Source organism: Phyllopteryx taeniolatus, chromosome 3 (assembly GCF_024500385.1).
Source record: "Phyllopteryx taeniolatus isolate TA_2022b chromosome 3, UOR_Ptae_1.2, whole genome shotgun sequence".
Lineage (NCBI taxonomy): Eukaryota > Metazoa > Chordata > Actinopteri > Syngnathiformes > Syngnathidae > Phyllopteryx > Phyllopteryx taeniolatus.
In genome coordinates this window covers 29,493,792-29,513,455 of record NC_084504.1, presented here as the reverse complement: position 1 = coordinate 29,513,455, position 19,664 = coordinate 29,493,792, and the positions used below count along the sequence as shown (strand labels likewise).

The window sequence follows — 19,664 nt, the reverse complement described above, 5'->3', positions numbered from 1 at the left end:
CCCTCGTTAAGTGATTGGTCTTGGCGCAAGTAAGAGAACCTGCGTACTCCGTCCGCCAGGTGGCAGTACAGCGCTATAAGGCCTGAATGACAGGCAGCTAGCTAAACTGGGTTGTATTGAATCCCACGTGAGGCAGCAGCAATGTTGTCTTTTGACGAACTTCTGACAAGTCTGCAAATGTGTGTCATCGCCGAGAACCAAACGAATGAAAATGGAAACCAAACACTTCAGCTCTTTTTCGATAAGCTGTCGGAGTGCTCCAGGTTTGTGCTTTCCTGCAAAGACACTTCGCCGCCTCACTGGGGATGACGTTAATTAATTTTACCTTGATAATTCTACCCAATACGAATGAACAGGATCGATGTTAAAAGGAGCAAGGAGCGCCATTTGGAGGAGGCTACCCAACTGTTGAAGACGGTCAAGCTCGATGGCTTGGAGCCTGATCACCTCCAGCTTCTCGTCCGACTTCTCGTCTCCTTGCAGCTGCAGATGGTCCACATCTCCACAACCTGCAGAAAAGTGGACCAGGTCGGCTCCCCCAGTATGCAGCTCTGCTTACCTTGCTGTTCCAATTCCAATGTCATCTCTCACAAACGCTCCCTGTTTCTTGACAGATGTTGCATCATCTGGCGAAGGTGGACCATCAACTGGTGTTTGGAGAAACCCAAGTCTGTTTGAGCTCTATAGTTCACTCTGAGCAGGTACAAAGAACATTCTCAGTTCAACACTGCTGACATTTAAAGGTAATGCAGCCAGCTAATGATGGCCATTGTATTTTTCCAGATATTCACTCAAGAAGACCTTCAGAGAGGTTTGTGTTGACTATGAAGTAGTGCATATACCTAAGTAGGAACCAGATGATCCACTTTGACCATATACTGTTGTTCAAGTGTATCAACGTGTTTATTAGCGATTGTAGTTTGCTGTGGTGTGAGACAAAACGGATACCTTAGTAAAAATAAAAGACAGAAAGAAAGAAAGATTGGTCAAAGTAGAAGTACTGATTCAACTCATTTACCTAATTTTTTATTTTTTATTTTTTACTTTTAGCCTGTATGTTCCTGGAGGATAGCGCTGTGGGCCGTGATGTGTGGCGGGAGCTCTGTCCTTCCTTTCTGGACAAATTAGCTCAATTCTTCCCTTCAATACTGCAACAAGAGTCCCTGCGAGATGGGCAGCTGTGTTATCTTGCTGTGAAGGTTAGCGCACTTTAAGAAATGTGCAGAATCCATGTCCTCCATCACATCTTATTATCTGTATGTGATCTGTGCAGGTGTGCCTCCAGATATTTCAGCTATTGTCGAGACAGGTGTCTTTTGCAGTATGGGAAAAGGAAGAGAGGAGCCCAGCCATGCAGAAAATCTTGCAGGCTCTCGCTGAAATAATCTTTGGAGAGGTTTGTTCTTAATTTTCGTGTCAGTTATTTGAAGCATACATACACTCGTCACTACCACAAAGTCTTTTTTTTAAATGATTGTGTGTATAATTTTTGGTGGTGTAGAAATGCATCATGCTATTGGGCTACATGAGAGGGGACATGCATTAGAAACGTCTCCGTGTGATGCATTGCATTTGTACAGTAATAAACATACTGTTAAAGAAATGCCTCTCTGAGTGTCAGTCAGATTGATTGGATACAGCTCTTGTGTTGGCTCGTCTTAGATTATTCTGATAGAAAAGCTACTGAAGGGTCCAGTAGGTGCACTGTATGCGCTGGTTCCATTTCTTTCTTCCGAGTCGCCTTTGTCCCGCAGAGCAGCAACAGAGACACTCGTCTTCTGGCGGGGACCGCTGTGGCCATGCTCATCAACACGGCATCTGAGCGCAGCGCCGGTGCAGCGGCTGCCTGGAGTCTTTTCCAGAGCTCTCATTCAGGTACAGTATGACTGCTGGACACCTAAATGCTGTGTACAGTGGTAAAGAGGTGCTACAAAATTCACTTCCATTTTTTTTGGGGTGTAATAAGTCACGCCTTGAAATTCTACACATGCATGCAACTGCTCAGAGGCCCGTGACAAAATGCTGTTTGTGTTTCTCAGAGCCGTGGCTGCTGACAGTGGGGGCCCTTCAGGTGCAGTGTTGCCCCACGTCGCTGGGCGGAGTGGGTCAGCTGGCGATGAGCAGGGGCCTCCTGACGTGCTGTCACCCTCACATATTGCTCAGTTCACGTCTAGCGGGCGCAGAGGTAAACATGTAGGCCAGCATAATTTGACTGAAAAGCATGTTGTCCTTATTGACCCAATGATTCATAGTTGTGTTCGCAGGGCAGCTTACTGCTGGATGCTTTGTTTCCTCTGCTTTATGATTTGTGTGAGGAGAAGCTGAATTGTCTCTACCTTTCCTTTGAGGGTGAGTCATAATAAGAGCGTTGATTCACAAGCTTCCATGCGAATGTCACCTGTACAAATATAACACGTGATTGCAGTGTTCACACTATGGCTGAAGAAGGTCAAAGAATGTGTGTCTGATATCTGGAAGACGACGGGTGGCCGTCTTCTGCCTGAGGGTAGCAACCTGCAGCAACAGCTCTGTTCTATTATTTGGACCAGTGCTGAAAGTCCAGTGAGTTCAACTGCTTTTTTTGGTATAATTTTCGATGAGTTTTAGTGTTCATTTTGTCTTTATTTTAGTGTTTTGATTAATATATATTTTTTCATTCAAATGTAGAAAATCATTATATCATTGTGGTTGGAATTGTTAAATTTAAAGCTAAACCCTGAGGTCAGTATGAACTTCTGTATTTTTGTGTGGGACACAAATTCACGCACATGCACTCGGTGGTAACAACATTTGGTACTCCTGCATAATCTAACGAGATCCAAGAACTGTATCAACTGAATTAAATGCTTTGTGTTAAATTGACGCTATCAGTAGGTATTATTTTTTTGAACCGTATGTTTGTCACTGTAGTCGTAGTTTCACAGTGCTGTAGAACTCAACTGCATCATATGGAGATATACTGGCATATAGTTTATTTTGTGACTATATATATATATATATATATATATATATATATATATACACACACACACCAGTGGTTCTGCAAATGTTTTCACCAAATACCGCCTCAAAAAATACGTGGCCACCATAATGACCAACGTTAATTTGCAGTAATCTAGTAGGCCTAAGTGTTCATCATAAAATGAGGCGTTATGCCCAGTTTAAAGATTAACACTGTGGCTAAATATAGGAAAAGGAACATGTACTTAAATAAATATTGATTAAAATGTGTTTTGAATAAACGTTAAATAAGTCATAATTAAATAGGTGATTAAAAACAAATAGGTCTTAAAATATGTATTGTACTCTACTAAAAAGTGAAATACAACTGACCTGAACTTGAAAACGAAAAAATGTACATAAAAAGTAAACATTGTACCATACTAGATTAAAAAAAAAATGTTGAAACAGCTTTATTGTCATGTTTTTGTTGTATGTTATGTTTTACATATGGCACATTTTATTTGTATTTAATTCAATGTTAGCTGTGATAGGCTCCAGCCCGCCCGCGACCCTCATGAGGATAAGCGGTACAGAAAATGGATGGATGGATTCTATTGGTAACCACTGGAGAGAGCTCGCATGCCACTTGTGGTACTCGTATTGCATTTTGAAAATAACTAATATAGACAATTGGGCTACATAGTTAAAGAAAAGGTAATATGGAATTGCTCCCCACTTTGTAGCGTTAACTTTTCTGCTCTGGGAAAGACTTTCTACATGGTGTTGGAAGTTAAGGTCATTGGTAACAGGAGTGTAATACACTTTTTTTTTTTTTTAATGGGCCCTTGTGTTTATGTGCACTGTCAGGTGGAAGGTGTGTCCGACTGTGCCCGTGTCACCTTTGGCTTGTTTTTGGACCTCTATGATGTGGACTGTGAGCAGTTTGGTGACAAGAAGCCTCTTTATTTGGCTCTACTGCAACGAATTATCCAACTCCCATGGGAATCCAAAGCCAAATACCAGCGCCTCTGTGCTCTACTTCCATATTTGGGAACCGACACGGTGAGCTTGAATGTTTTTTGCAGTGTTGATGTTGCTCAGTAGTTGAATACATAACCCTTTCATCAAACAGGTGCTGGATCAGTATGCTGAAATTCCAAATCACCTCCTGAAGTGCATGTCAAATGATCACCTGTGTCCTTGCGGGTCAGAACTTTACAAGTGTCTGATCCAGCAGCAGAGAAGAGAACTTTGCGGTGACTCTCCAAAGTCGGTTTCGGAGTCAGATCTGGCCAGTCAGTGGGCTGGACGATGGCTTCCTGTCCTTCTTGAGGCGCTGACCTCACATTTAGTTATTCTTCAGAGCAACAGCTCGACACATTTACTCCCCTGTACGTTCCAAGTCTTCCCCTCCGCTGTGGAGCCTCTGCTGGCCTCCCTGGACCCGTACTCACCAGGCCACCTCTGCTCCTGGGCCTTCATTATGAGTAGCTACCGCGCCGTGACTGGGGGCTCTCCCTGGTCTCTGCAGGGGAGCTGTTCCCTGGAAATCCTCCAACCAGCCCTGGGCTCTGCAGATGACAAAGTTCGACTTGCTGCTCTCAACCTCCTGAATTGCAGCCCCAAGACCAGAGAGACTCCAACACCAGAAGAACTGTCAGTAATGAGGACCTTCATTCCTCAGAACCTAAACTCAGAGTCCTCGCTTTTTCGCCAGCATTTTCAAGCATCAGTGAGGAGATTTTTGGTTCGGATCCGAGATGGCTGCTTGGCGCACATCAAACAACAGAAGGGCAAGGGGGACACCGGCCAGATGGGAAGCTCACAGCAAATACTGGCCCTGGGAATAGGTGAGGCTTTTGTTGTTTATAAGCTGATGCTATACAGCCCATCGCTATATAAGATGAAATATTACTTTTGATTGACACTCTGTTTATGGTAATACAAATAGATGTCAATGTATGTATGTCTTGGCAATTCAAAAATCAGTTCCCACAATATTAGAAGCATTTTGATACAGCGCTTTCCATTGCATGTGATTTGTTTGTACAGGTCTGCCTAATGACGTGATCTGTGTGCACTGATAATGTATCCCTGCTGTTAATATTTGTTTTCTTTATGTTCATCTAGGATTTGTGGACTGGTTGAGTCAGCTGGTGTGCTGCAGTCTGACACCAGATCACAGTTACCAGAGGAAGAAGACGGCCTTACTGTTGCTGTCAGCCCTGCTGGAGACGTGCACAGATACATGGAGCCCCGACAAGAAAAAGGGACAGCCACCCGGTCAGTATGGTGTGCTGCTATGTTGTAAATTTAATTTCCCTTTACCCCATGAATAACATGTAGGTCTATCTAGCTCTAAATAGGATTGATGAGTTATAAAAAGATTAAAGATTAAAGGGCATGAACATTTAGTTTCACATTAGCTTGATGAAAATGAACACTATCAGTTATCACAATACAGTAAACCCTTGTTTACCGCGGGGGGGGGTTACGGCAGTAAATGAAATCCAGAATATAGTGACAAATATATACTCATTATATTTGATTTACATGTATTCCAATGCCGATTTGTGAAGTTACAATTTACCAAGACGTGCAGGTATTTTCGTTGTCCATACACACAACACAAGCACGTCTGTGAGGCATGAATGACGTGAACAACAGCCAATGCGGACATGGCAACAATTAACTATTTGCACTATTCTTCACACTTACGGTCCTGTCAATGTAGTCAGCCAAAAGCATTATGCGCATCCAGAATTTATTGAGGTCATGTTGTAAACTACATTACTGTAGTTGTAGAAAAACAAGCACAACTTTATTCCTTTTTTTGCATTTGTTCCTGTCGCTATTGGTACGCGCGTGCATTAGCTATTCATCAGGCTGAAGATGGTATTCATGAGTTCATTTTATAAAACTCTTGACTGTGGCTTGTGTTTTAAATGCATAAGCTTCTCAGTAAGGTTCATTTATCTGCTAAGAACATTAGTCCGATTGACCTTTTGTGGGTCATTGCTGCTACATTTAAAGCAATTGGCCTGTAAAGAGATGTGCAGGTGAGTAATTGCACTACATTTACCTTTTTAAATAAATAAATAAATAAATAAATAAAAATAAAAAATGTGCGATGCACTAAATCAGCAATTAATGAATTGATGAACCGCAATATAGTGAGGAATTACTGTATTACTAATTGAAATGTAAAAAAAAAAAAAAAAAATACAGATGCACTCACCCAAAAACATTGCAACATTTTATTTTCAATCCAAAAATATAGTCTGCAACCAACTGTTACTTTTTGAACTAGAAATTGTAAATGGCAACAACCAAAGACCCCACACAATTGACTTAAGACAGCACTGATATGTTTAATAGTGATGGGACTCTATTTAAAAATTATTATTATTATTATTATTTTTTTTTAGTTTACTGTAGTTAATCTAATTTTAATCAAATAAAAATAGTTTACAATTTTTTTTTTTTTCAATTGCAAGATTTTGGTCAATGAATACTACTACACACAAACAGATTTGTGCCATTTTTAACTATATATAATATTTTCAAATGATTTGTTTTCTCCAGTGAACATGGGATCTCTCATTAACTGTGCCAGGTTGAGAGGACAGTGGGACTTCTTCTCCAGAACAAAGCTGCTGGTTCTCATCAGCTGTTTGGAAGATTCCACGAACGAGGTCGAGCTGCCCATCTCATTAGGATTCTGTTACTCAGTCCAAGACGATAAATTACCAGTCAATGTTTGCTTCTTTAGATTCGTGAACTTTCAGCAGGATTATTGGTGAGATTCTTCCCTTCTGTTCTACCTGCCGACGTCGGTGCTGCTGTGCTTACTCGTGCCAAGCAGCTTGTGTGCAATCCTCGAGTCCAGCAGGCCCAGATGGGGTCGCTAATGATGAAGGTGCTCCATCACAAGTAAGTCAAGCCCGCATCATTATCTAGACTAGACCTGCTCAGTATAATGTCATCCGTCACAGGTCCTGTATTGAAAGAAATCCATCCGTCCACCTATCTGGGGTCAGGTCTAAAATTCTGCCTACATTTTTTTATTTTGAGGCTGTCCAGAAGGTATTAAATTATCAATGTTTCTTACTTTGGTTGGAGTTTGCGGTGGTTTGAACTGTGCTGCGTCATAATTTCTAAAATGTTGTTTTCTCATGTAGCTAAATAAGGTGACAAAAATATCAGAAACAACCTTCGGCACATTGCAATACAGTTCTATACAACCGTAAACTACAACCAATAATAAACAAAGTTAAATGAATACCTGTCTGAATTTGAGCATAGTAATTTGTAAATCTCTGGTGTTGGATGTCATCAGATGGTTCAGTTGTACCTGATGTTGTGTTGTGTAGTATAGTGTACGTGTACTTTATATGCCTGATGTATTTTCACTTCCCACACCTCAGAATGTGTGCAGTCCCTTCCATCTTTGATGAGTAGTTTATCAGCTGTGCTTTTGTTTTGTTTTTGTAGACCGCAAGGCCTTCCTGAAGATTGCAAACTAAACAGTGCCATCAGTGTCAGTAGTGCCCATAACATAAAGACCTCCAGCTTAGTTAGATTCCTTGTGAAGGAGCTTGAGAATCACTACGTTACAGCCAAAGCCCACGTGATGCTCGCTGCCAGAACCAAGCCTATTCATGGTGAGCCGAGTTGCAGTAGCTACACATCTTTACATTAGTCTTTTTTAAAAAAATTTTAATATATATCCGTCATAACTTCTGTTTCAGGTGTTCTGAGCGCCCTACAGAAATGTTTGTTGGAGGACACATGCAGCATCTGTGATTCACTTGGTCCCGCACTGACCACTAAGCTGCTGAGCCTGCTAAAAAACATCTCAATACTTCTGCTCGGCGTATTACACGGACACCAGGATTTTGAACGTGGTAATCTGCACTACAAATGCTGGTTTGAGTTTGATTTAAAGGGTATGGCGCACTACACTGTCCGCAATGATTGCAACCTTAGATGCTCCCCCTTCCTTCTGTGATATGGGCAACGCCATCAATTCTCTGATTGCCAACTCATCTGGAGGAAACCAAGAAGATGGAGGAGAGGAGTGTGTCTTGTTGTCTGAGGAACACAGCCTTGTTCTCACCTGCTGCTGGGTTTCACTCAAGGTGCTGACAAAACCTTGTGGTAACTTGACATTTTAATACTTCTGTTGCTCATGTGTATTTGTATCTTTCTCATTAGGAAACAGGAATCCTTTTAGGTTCTCTTGTGGAGAGGATTCTTTCTGAATCCAAGCCTGATGCATGCTTTCTAACAAAGCAACATCTAGAAACTGCGTCAGATATTTTTAGAAATATTCTCCTCAAATGCCGTCACTGGGTAGGTTCAAGTGTCTATCAAGTGCACCTCTTGTTATCATGTTCACTTACACAGTTTCAGTCAAGATTCTTTTACCCCGTTGCAAATTATATTAATTTGCAAGGCTTACACTTAACCAGAAGTGGTCATCTTTTGAAAATTTACATTGGGATCTAGATCATTTTGGCTGCAACTGTCTATCTATATATATCTTGGCTGGAAACCACACAAGAACGTATCTGTGGCCTTTAAGGTTATTAATGAAAACTATTTACCGATTTAGTAGTTTTTCAATTTTTGAAAACTTGTTTGTAGCCCTGATTTTATCGAACAATGTATTTGTTTTTCATTTTATTCTTTAATTTATCCTATTTATTTAACTCTTCATTTATCCGGCCGGGTAAGGCAGTTGAGAACAGATTCTCATTTGCAACTTGACAATTTGGCAATTATTACCTGGCAATTGAGAGGAAGCAATCCTAAAGGATTGTCTCATTTCTGGCATAATCTACTGTATTGTAATAAACTATGAGTTTAGAAAGCTGCATTGATAAAGGGCATCAAGAGTTTTGACATGGAACTTTTATGGCAAAATACTATGATTAGATACATGAATGTTTTCTATTTTGAAAAATTACAAATTCAAAATGAAAAAAAAATACTTCCTAAAATGCACCAATTGTGCATGGTCTGTAAGCATCCACAGAGCATTGCAGCCCCTTACTATGAAGTAATTTTAACCATTTAGAAGCCTGAAGAATTATTATTATTATTTTTTAACAAAAACAGCACTAAAACATAAACAAATGGGAATTAGCAAAAGGCTGAATCACGTGTGTGGTCTCACAGTAAAGTGAAGTTACTTATCAAATTAATTTCAAATGATGATTCATATTTTATATACAAAACAAAACTGACAAATAAGAGTTGTGATATCATATGAAAGTGACAAGCCCCAATTTCAATGGAAAATTGTATTTTGTAATATCCATGACAGGCCCAGCCATGTACTGTGAATTAAAATACTAAAATCTCCTCTTTCTTCACCAGGGGGCAGTAGAGGGATGTTGTGTGGGCTTCACCAGATTCTGTTCAGCTCTGCTCAGGGCCAGTGATCCTGAGCTCAGGGATATCCCATCTCAAATGCTCCAACAAGTGAATTGTTTTTACATTGTCACGTGTACGCTGTCTGAATCAATGTAGGAGATGCTTGCTTACACGTGGGCTCGCTCTCTCTCTTTCTGTATTGTCGTCAGGCATTACAAGTAGTGCAGTCTCCTAGTTGGACGTCCGTAACACGGCGGGCTGCTGGATTGCCTATGCTCATCCTTTGTGTTGTCTCTGCAGAGGAGGCCAGTAAAGCACGGCCCCTCTTAGCACATAGCATGCAAACCTTACTGGACACAGCTAGAATCCCCCTTCCTGAGAAGTGGGACCAGACGCTGGACCTCCCACAGGTGCATAGGCAGAAGTGCAACAACACTTTTCTGGCTACAAAGAGGAATCATTAGCGACTTGTAAATGTGTTCAGATGTGTGTAAGGCTGCATTTGTCCGTCACAGGTGTGTGCAGTTCACACGCTTCAGGCTCTGGTGCGTGGATCGGGACTGGGTGTCGCCATCCTTCAGTTTGTGCCCAACATAACTATTTTGGCTCTCACTATGCTCAGTTCTCCCTGCTGGGCCATGAGAAATGCAGCCCTGCAGCTTTACAGTAGGACAGAAGCACATTCCTCTTCACATGGATGCTGCGTATCTGTAGATCTGCTCATGTGAAATTTATTCTCCAGGTGCTCTTTGCTCACGGATGCTCGGTCAGAGGCCCGGCAGTGAGGGTGGGACGAAACGTGGCATGTCCCCCCACGCCTTTTTCCACCACTATTCCAAGCTCCAACCCTTCCTCCTCGAGGAACTCCGAGAGACAGCTTGTGACCTTCAGTGTGTACCTGAGGAGGCCAGGCTCCGTCTTCAGCCATCGCTCTACCCGATCCTGACTCTCTTATCCCAACTGCAGCCTGGCGTCCAGGACTCGGCAAAGTAAGGTCATATTAGTCCACACCACAACATCACTAGTGTACGGCGGGGCTGAGTTATCCAATCACTGGCCACTTCATTAGGTAAACTTCCTTAATGTAATGGAAAAAATGTGAGGAAGAAAAAATTGCACCTTTACAAATACTGTATAATGATGCCAAGCTTTGTTTGACACTCTTACAGAAATGTTCATTTAATTGTGGTTATTATTGTGGTCGCAATTTACAGTGGTGTGGAACTAAACTGCATCATATATGTGTGTCCCTCTCGTGCAGCTAACTAAACACATTTCAGTTGTACACCACTGCAAAGCACAGTTTCATTCCTCACCATAGCAATTGCTATATTTTCTCAGACATAACTTTTAATCGTGTTACTTTAGGTGTTACTCATTAGCTGTGTTCTAATCGTGTAGGAAATCAATCATCTTAGAAAGTTCTTTTTGCACGGCAACTTATTGTTTTCTATTGTTTTAACCCAGCAGAACCTTAGCAGACTTCCTGCCTCCTTTGCTTCAGCTCTCTGCCAGTCCCATTTACAGCGTGAGAGTGATGGCTTCTAAGGCGCTGGTCGCCATGACTCCCCCCTCAGAGTACATGAACATCCTCATCAATCTGACGGCCCGGTTGCCGTGCACACCGGCGCGCTGCTGTCACAACTGGCTCCACGGGCAACTGCTGCACATGAAAGCTCTCCTGGACAGAGCTCTCGGCAAAGACTGCTGGTGAGACATTAAACAGTCTTTTTCATTCACCAGACCCATCGGGCGCTGACATTTTGGCTCCTCTGTCTTGGCAGTGTGCCTCCAGCAGAGGTTCAAGCAGTGGTGCGCGCTGTGGAGGAATCGGTGTGGCTCGCCACAGATGCTCAGCGCTGCCCGCTGGTGAGAGCGGCATATGTCGCTGTGGTGGAGTCACTGGGAAGATTGTGCAGCCAGAGTTTTCTGTCAAAGCTCTTTGACGTTCTCATTCGTGAGCTACGTACACCTCAACAAGGCCTGCAGGTGTGTGCTACTGTTGTTTTTATACACATTCGGATGCATTACATTTGAACTGCTTTGGATTTTCTGTCTTTAACTAACATTAACCGACATAAGGATTTATTAATTACAACAATACCTATAATAAAACTCCTCGCGGTGACATTAATGATGAGTGACGAACTTTTCTTTATAATTGTATGATTGGAAGGACTTTTATAACGCTGCATAAAAGATTGCTCGTCTGGTGAATGAACGTGTTAAGGTGAGCGTTTGAACCTGGAATTGTTCACCTTACATTAGTTTCTATTGGGCAAATAGTTTTGCTATGGTAGATGGCAAATAAAATGTCAGACAGGAGTAGTGTGGATGAATACATTTCGTTGCTCCTTAAAGTATTCATATTCAATAGAGTTCGGAGCCTTCTTCGATTGTTATTTCACGCAGTGCATCAGCAGCTGCTGAAACCAAAATGGCACAAAGCTTAGACTGAAACAGAAAAGGCCCTATAAAAACATTATGTTGGGAATATTTATACAGCACAGTGCTGTATTCATAAAAGGTGTCTATTTTATAGCGATGCCATCAGTGACATTGACGGGTTTATTTTTTTTTATTTATTTTTTTTTTCTCTCCTTCATTTCAGGTTGGCTTGTCTTCCTTCCATCAACGAGCCATCCAGTTTCTCTGTGCCGACCCCAAGTGGGCGTGTGGCATCTTGGAAGGTTTTACAGCAGCGAGCTGTGATCTGAAGCTGGCGTTGGTCACGTGGGTGGTGGAGGACCACGCTTCACTCAACACCCACTTGAAAGAATTGATCCAGAGTGTGCTGCAGGTGAGTTACATGCTGAGAATAAAAAAAAAAAAAAAAGTGGTCCTTTGATATCATGTAAAACAAGGATCACGTTGTGAGGCTTACAGCCATTAAAATGCAGTTTGAAAATAGGTTTTGCTTCGTGTTGTCTCGTGTGTGTCATTATTCAGACCGTAAATATTCTTCTCTTTCTTTCTTTTTTCCCCCCTTTCTTTTTCTTTTTCTTTGTACTGTCTTTCTTACTCCGTCAAGTTCTTATGTGACTGTCTGCACTTCATGCATTCTCGGTACTACTAATACTCTTCAAGATAGTTAAATTGAATGTGCTGTTTAACTTAAGAGTCTTTTTGAAAAAGTAAAATAATAAGCTCCAGGTTAAGGTTTGTGTTACATCCCAACAAGTTACATTAGGTTTGTAGTCTTTCATCCACCGCTAAGTGGATTTTTTTTTTCGGGGGGGAGGGGTGATTTGAGCTAAATCTTTGCTAGACTTTTATTATTTGATTCAATTTTTGCAGCATTCAATTGATGTCAAGTATTGGAAACATTACTTTTCTGTGTGAGCACTTTATTGTGTGGTGTAGTATGCCGTAGAAAAAAATATTCCGAATCAAACACAGATTCTAAAAAAAAAAAAAAAAAGTCTACTCTCATGTTGAGCATCGTATCTGCTTTTCTATATTAGACTAATTTATGACCTTAAAGCTTTCATGGAAAAACATTTTCCAACAAACTAAAACAATTCTAAAAATGTTTTTTTTTTTTTTTTTTGCAGGCTGTATGTAACATAAGCAGTGATGTGTACATCTAGACATCAGCCCTGCTTATTTTTGTACCATTCAAGCCTAAAGCATGTATGCCAAGATGAAGGCTGATTTATTTCAGTGCTCTTAACTTTCAGTCCAGTCTGAAGGAGGCATCGTTGAGCCCCATCGAGGAGTACCGCAGGGCCCACTTGGCAGCCTTGGTAGCAGTGATGGGCCGAGGGGATTCGCCTCCTCCACCGGGCCCGCTTGAGGAATCCGTTCTTCTGGAGTGTCTGGATATGTTATTGAGGGACCTGGAGGATCAGAAAGGCGGGTCGGAGTTCTTGTCCCAGGCTCTGCATGCTGCGAGCCTCCTGCTTTCCCAGTGGTTAGAATCCAGTTTGACACATTTCATTGTCACCTTGCTTAGCTCTGACTTTATCCACTTACGTTAGAAAAAAACAAAAAGTTTTCAGAATTCTATAATCCAACGCTGGTGTGGTGTCTTGGAGTCTTGCCAGTCCCCCGATGTTGCTGAAGTTCAGAGGATAGCTTGTGCCGAAGCTCTGTGTGTGGCTGGCCTTCCCCTAATGAGCCACAATCTCATTTCTCCAACTGTCATGATCAAGTACTGTTAGATCTCCACGCAGTCTTTCACTAATGCATTTGTAATGCTTTCAAGAAAATGTTCAATGTCTCCCGTGCAGGTTGCTGAGCACCTGCCTGTACTTGCTGCAGGACCAAAGCCAACTGGTGAGGTTGAAAGCAGCCCGCTTCATCGCCATGCTGCATCACGTCAGAGGAGGAGGAGGAGGAGGAGGCCAGAAGCGCATCTACCTCATGCAGGTCAACCTGGCTGTACCGTTTCTGCTGGATCTGTTGCTGGAGGAGTGCTGGGACACACCAAGAACATTGGAGGTGCTTCTGTGTCATGTGCCTCACTCTGACCTGAGATCTGTTCTGAGAGAGGCAGCGGACACTGGGTGGGTGACTCGACTGATTCGGGATCAGGACAGACTTGACTGGAGGTTTTTAACCGTCGTACCGCGGTGCCTTCTTCAGGTGCGGAGGCCTCTATGAGCAGGACGACGCCAACGTGTTTGCCGAGCCCTCAGTGATGTGTGCACACGTGTTGCCCTACCTGCTGCTCATGGCGGAAAAGTACTCTGAATCTTCAGTGATGGCACAGAGCCTCAGCACATGGGCGGAGGAGAACGCTGCTCTGCTGCTAGACAACCTCACACTGTGCAAAGACATCCAGCCAGGTCAGCACACTTGCATGTCGAGAAACAGTGTTGGGCAAGTTGCTTCTCAAATGTATTTATTATAGTAGTCACTTCTATTTGAAAGTCATATTACAAGCAGGGTGAGCTCAATTAATCGAAGACTCTAAGGTGGGCAAACTTTTATGCTCAAGTGCTACATTGGATTTTTAAAATGGACAGATGGCCTTGGTCATTTGTAGATGCGGTTTAAAAAAAAAAAAAAGTTAAAATGTGTATGTAAAATATTTTATTTTACCAATAAGATAATGTTTGTACTGTATTTTAATTGTATTTATTAGGATTTAATTATAGTTAACTAACCAATTAGTAAAATAAATAAAACATGTAAAATGTTTTAGTAAAACTGTTTATTTTTACTATTACTGTTTACAATTTTTTCCATTCATACAGTAAATGATTTGACCAATTATTTAATGAGATCAATGAATAAAAATGAATGTTTATTACATTTTAGAGGAAAGAACAGCTAAATGATTGCCCCAAATCTTACAGGACTCTTGATAATATAGCTGCTCGTTAAGCCAGTTTAAAAAAAAAAAAAAAAAAAACTCTAAATTGTCCATAGGTGTGAAAGTTTGCCGTTTTGTGTCCTGTGATTGGCTGGAGACCAATCAAGGGTGTACACCATTATCTCACCCAAAATCGGTTGAAATAGGCAGAGGACAAGCACTGTAGAAAATGAATGGATGGATGGATGCGTAATATTATTTTCTCTGAATTCTAATGTGTTCCACCACGTTTGTGTATTTGTGGTTATTTTCACCAACACAACAACAATAGTAGACTTGGTATTCGAAATTGTGACATCTAACTTACATTGATGACACTTAGAAACGAAACAATGCCAACAACACGTCAAATGATCATCTTAATGTCAATATTCCATTGAACGTCTGCACTTTTTTTCACCAAATGGAACAATAACTACAGCTAAAGCTGTGCGTTCCAATTTTGTCTTTCTAGCCGAGACGCTGCCGCTCCTCACGGACGCCCGGTTCCACCGCACGCTTTGCGGCCTGCTAACGAGAGCCACCTTCCTTCTCCGCCTTTCCAAAACGTGTGACCGTGTGCAACACCTTTGCGATCCTTCGGCCCTGCACATGACTTTAAAGGATGTTCACGGTCGTCTGAGTCAGCAAGGTGTCCACTTGAGCTCCTCTCTAGAATCTTCTGAGGCTAGAGACGTCACACCATAGACTCTCGATGAAAAGATACCTGGGGAAATCGTATGTGGATGTTCGAGGTAGGCCTTAATGCTGAATGCGCCGGGCGCATGCTGCTGCTGCTGCACGCCATGTTTACAGTGACTGTGAATGGACTTGATGAAGATAGAAGGTAAGCAAGCTTACTGTGGAACAAATATGTTACACATTTCTGCAAGGTCTTCATCCATTCGCTCATTTTCTGATGACAGAGCAGACATGTTAAACTGGACAACATCCAACTACACACACAATATGATGAGAATTCCAGAAAGAAAAGTACAAATATTTGTGTTCTGCGGAAGGGTATCGCTGCCACACCAGAAACAAATAAAAGTGTTCAGTTTCATGTTATAACGTGGTAAGTGTCACTTATCATGTTAAAACATAATAAATTTGACTTCCGCCATTGGCCAACCAAACCAAAGCAATTTCTTCCGGTTCAAGTGGAGTCTTTTTTGTGTGTGTTTGTGTGTGTCTTACAGTCTATATCAAAGTTACTAGCTATATGTAAGTATAGTTAAGGTAGAGTTGAGGTCTGTGTCTGCTTGTCCTTAACTCCACCTTAGAAGGATGTGATCATCCACAGGAGTTTTTTCCGTGAGACCAACTTTTTCACATTATAATGTGAAACTTGTCACGTTATAGCGTGATACTGAACCATTTTATTTTTTTTTTTTCTGGTGTGGCAGCAATACACTTCTGTAGTATTCTGCAACTATCCACTGTTTGAAGAAAGCCCAAATGCCAATTGTAATGTCACTCAAAACATCACACAACACAAGGTTTCTTAAAGAGGCAGTTACCCCATAATGACACAGCTTAAAGCAATTTCAGGAAAAATGTGCAAAATGTTCAATATGATGATAGAACTCAAATATGCATGATCAAAATGGCATGTTTTATCCAATAACTTGTTGTGGACAATGAAACCATGTGGAAAAAATGGAGTCAAAAAGTTTTGTATAATTTAACCACTAATTACACACACTGTGGTTAGCAGAGAAGTGCGTGGGACGTGCCCAAAACTACATATATCAAATTGAAAAAATGAGGGAATCACTTTTTGAGAGACTTGTTTTATAATGGTTGGTGTGCAAATGTTTCAAAAGTTTCATTATTTTGCTGCATTTTAATGATGACTGATTAATTCAAACGAGGACACTAAAAGATCTTCTTGTATGTCGCGATATTGACCCTCATGATTCCTCAATTCCCCAGTGCAATAAATTGTGTTTGGTATTTATCAAAGTGTTCAACTTTGTGCTGAGCCTAGGCAGAGGTCCCCACTGTGCTGTGTGCGTGAATAGTGTATGAATTTGGTGATGAGCATCCTTTGTATCTGCAGTGCATCAGCAGAGGCTAGCCGCTCAGTGCCAAACTCGGGGAATACGGTGCTGTTTATGTGCTCCATTAGAGTTCTTGTGCCCGCATAAGTGTCCATTTTCCCAACCACATGAGAGCTCCAGATAATGGACTGGCCCTGAGTTGACAGAGGGTGGGCGCTCGCTTGTTGACAGCCCACACACTAGAAGAGTCTTACATCATCACATTGCCTCCTGCTTCTTCTTGAGGTGGGTGAGATAAATGACTCACTCACTGACACAGGCGATACGTGGTGGTGTTCTTTTTTTTCCAGACGTGAATCAGAATACTTCCTTTTAATTTCTATGAAGTAGAGCATTTTCAAAGTGACTCATTACAAGTGTGTCTCCAAGAACAAATGCAAATCATGACTCCGACGTTGCTCCACAAGTAGACGATGTGAAGGGAATGTAACGAGACGGTTCACCCGTTAATTGCAGCTTGTTTCTCCATCACAGAGATGAAAACAAGTAGCCAGTAGTATGTAGTCTGCATTATTCAGCGGACAAGTTGTGTTTAAGTACATCAAGTACAGAAAAGTAGTGAAACATTGTGCAATTTGAAAGTAAAGTTGCACTTCCACAATGTGATTTTCTGGCCCTCTCTGCAGCCTGCCTGCTTTTCCTGTTTAATTAAGAGACCGACTATAGCAACGTGGAACAATGCCAAGTAGGTGCGTTCATTGGGTTTGTGTGCACACATTGAACCACATGTTTACCATCTGGACTGGGAAGACGAGGGAGTGTTTTTCCATTGTGTCATCAGTGTATCCTTCCTTTTAAAGTGCCCATATGGAATTACTGTATAACACAATTAGTTCGGAATTGTGTAATAAAGTCAACTGTTGAGGGTGCTAATTTTAGTGCTCTTTCTGCAACTCTTAAAACGTCCAATAAAGTGGTCACCGTTACTTTAGGTAACCAAAAAGTATGTTTTACGACAGTGACTTAAATCAAGGCGGGTACAAGTGGAAGATCTACTGTCGAATTAGTTTGATGACGGATTTGTTCTGTAAGAGAAATAATTTCCCCCATGGGGTAACTTTGTCGGCAATGTTGCGAGTAACCTTTGAGCCGTTTCAGGGTAAAAATAAGTCAACCACTAACCAAAGCATTGTGTGCTCGTCCTTAGATGGAGAGTGATGTGGTCTATAGGGAAATACAGAGGGTGAGCTGATTGCATTCGGACTTCATGCAGCCATCCCGCTGTTTAACGTTATCAACCTCAGGTGCACGTTCAACTGCACCGACAATAAAGCTTTCATTAGACGAAGGTGTGACCTTTTTAAAACCTGAAAACCCACAGAAGTAAAACCAACTGATTCAAGCGTGCTTGATTTCCGCGAGTTCTGTTTGCGTCGATGGCCGTCGCCTGAAAACGTGCCTGGCTTCTGTTTTCAAGAGTTGACCCGATGAGCACTGAGCGTGTCACGAGTTGGCTGCCCTCTTCATGCTCACCGCCAACAATGGACGCTGGCAAAGAAAGAGGGAAAATAAGCACGGGAGCTGTCATTTTAACAGCCCTCTGCGGAGTCTTCTTTCTGGCTGACTGGAAAAACAGGCCTCGTGAGTTGGAGCGGAAGAACACACAGACACATGAGCGAGTACCAAGGGCCAGATAGGACTGCACTTGGATTAGAAATAGAAAGCTGCGGGTCAGATGGGAATTTATATTTAGACGGGAAAAGTAATCCAACGGTTACAATGTAATTGTAAACATGCGTACTTGAAGTGGACTCCCTGACTGACAAGTTCGTTCTCTCAAGGCTGCATGCTCGTCCATGTGTGTCCATGTGTGTACATGTGTACAGTACGTGTGCAGGGGGTCCTCGGTTTACCGCGGAGATTCATTCCAGTGTTGGGAAGATTACTTTGCAAATGTAGTTGGCTTCATTTACAAGTTACCCTGTTAAACGTTTAACTATATATATATATGTAGTGTAACTATTTCAATTACTCTTCACAAAGTAATCCAAAGCAGTATGTAGTCTTTTTGTTGTCTTCAAAATTGTAACTGTGAGTCTCACTTTCTCAAAATCTCACACAAACTAATAGATTGCACTGCAGGGTGGTGCTTCGAGGTCATATATTGGAAAAGTATGTCATGTTTGAGACTACGGTAGAATAGCACATGACCAGAGAGAGCCAATTACAAGTGTCTGCTTTAGAAGTGATATACTGTGTGTGTATATACTAAAGAATAACAAAAATTGTAATCATGGAACGTTCAATAGCAACAATATTTTATTACACATTTTCTCCCAGTAATGTAATGACTTACATTACATTTTGTAATCCAATTACATAATATACGTTACATGTATTTAGTTACTCCCCAACACTGTTCCCAAGGCGGACTTAATACATAACGTACCCTAGTCTTTCACTAACTGTAATGCACTCATAAAATCATGCTTACAGTAAATCTATGAATGATAAAGAAAAATCATATTTTGGCTGTAACTGAGCGTGCCTTCTTGTACCACATGAAAGTATTTTCCCGCCTGTGCACAATATAGTTCATAGAGTGTGAATCTGTAAGCTCAAAATGTCATACATTTCATTCAATCTTATTTGAAAACCCCTTCTGGGCAACAAATAATATCGAATGAAAAGCAAAGTACGGCGGTAACTGAGCGTACCGCAAAATATGGTTACGCTGCAGTACAAACGAGTTGATTGCATTCTTAACCTCAAAATGTCACAATTATAGTAGATAACGCACGGCGAGTATTGCTAAAAATCTATTTAAAAAAATCAAATCCAATGAAAAACAGTACGGAAGACCGCAACTGAGCGTGTTTTCTTGTGCGCCGCGTTTGTAACCTCGAATCCGCGTAAGTCGGGAGCGTCGCATGTCCAGGACGTGCGCGTGAAGACCGGTGCGGCGTTAGGACCTGGAGGTGCGTTTTTCCTCTGTTGCCTTTGCTCCTCCTCCTCCTCCTCCTCCTCCTCCTCCTCCT

General features: G+C 41.7%; 1 protein-coding gene across 10 annotated transcripts; it reads left to right on the top strand.

Moving 5' to 3' along the window:
- The first annotated feature begins 54 nt into the window (after positions 1–54).
- si:ch211-225b11.4 (tRNA (32-2'-O)-methyltransferase regulator THADA) lies at positions 55–19,529 on the top strand. Of its 10 annotated transcripts, none has more exons than XM_061768381.1 (31): positions 56–263; positions 357–528; positions 615–701; positions 784–811; positions 1,051–1,199; positions 1,274–1,396; positions 1,755–1,875; positions 2,040–2,185; positions 2,265–2,349; positions 2,426–2,562; positions 3,811–4,005; positions 4,076–4,793; positions 5,074–5,226; positions 6,529–6,638; positions 6,716–6,876; positions 7,438–7,607; positions 7,695–7,850; positions 7,933–8,084; positions 8,161–8,298; positions 9,328–9,432; positions 9,534–9,734; positions 9,840–9,990; positions 10,067–10,313; positions 10,792–11,034; positions 11,109–11,313; positions 11,936–12,124; positions 13,005–13,237; positions 13,319–13,477; positions 13,557–13,832; positions 13,912–14,114; positions 15,099–19,529. In XM_061768381.1, the coding sequence occupies exons 1-31, from the start codon at positions 142–144 to the stop codon at positions 15,329–15,331; spliced, it is 5,568 nt and encodes a 1,855-aa protein (XP_061624365.1). In that variant the 5' UTR covers positions 56–141; the 3' UTR covers positions 15,332–19,529. The 10 variants fall into 10 exon arrangements, with proteins under 10 accessions (XP_061624369.1, XP_061624371.1, XP_061624372.1 ...); XM_061768380.1 differs by having other exon boundaries at positions 2,253–2,349; positions 10,795–11,034; XM_061768379.1 differs by having other exon boundaries at positions 2,253–2,349.
- The last annotated feature ends 135 nt before the right edge of the window (positions 19,530–19,664 follow it).

Coding starts and splice junctions, on each gene's coding strand:
- si:ch211-225b11.4 (XM_061768379.1), top strand. CDS start 142: ATGTTGTCTTTTGACGAACTTCTGACAAGTCTGCAAATGTGTGTCATC. Junction 10,314..10,791: donor GGCGTCCAGGACTCGGCAAA/GTAAGGTCATAT, acceptor GTTTTAACCCAG/CAGAACCTTAGCAGACTTCC. Junction 11,314..11,935: donor CACCTCAACAAGGCCTGCAG/GTGTGTGCTACT, acceptor CCTTCATTTCAG/GTTGGCTTGTCTTCCTTCCA.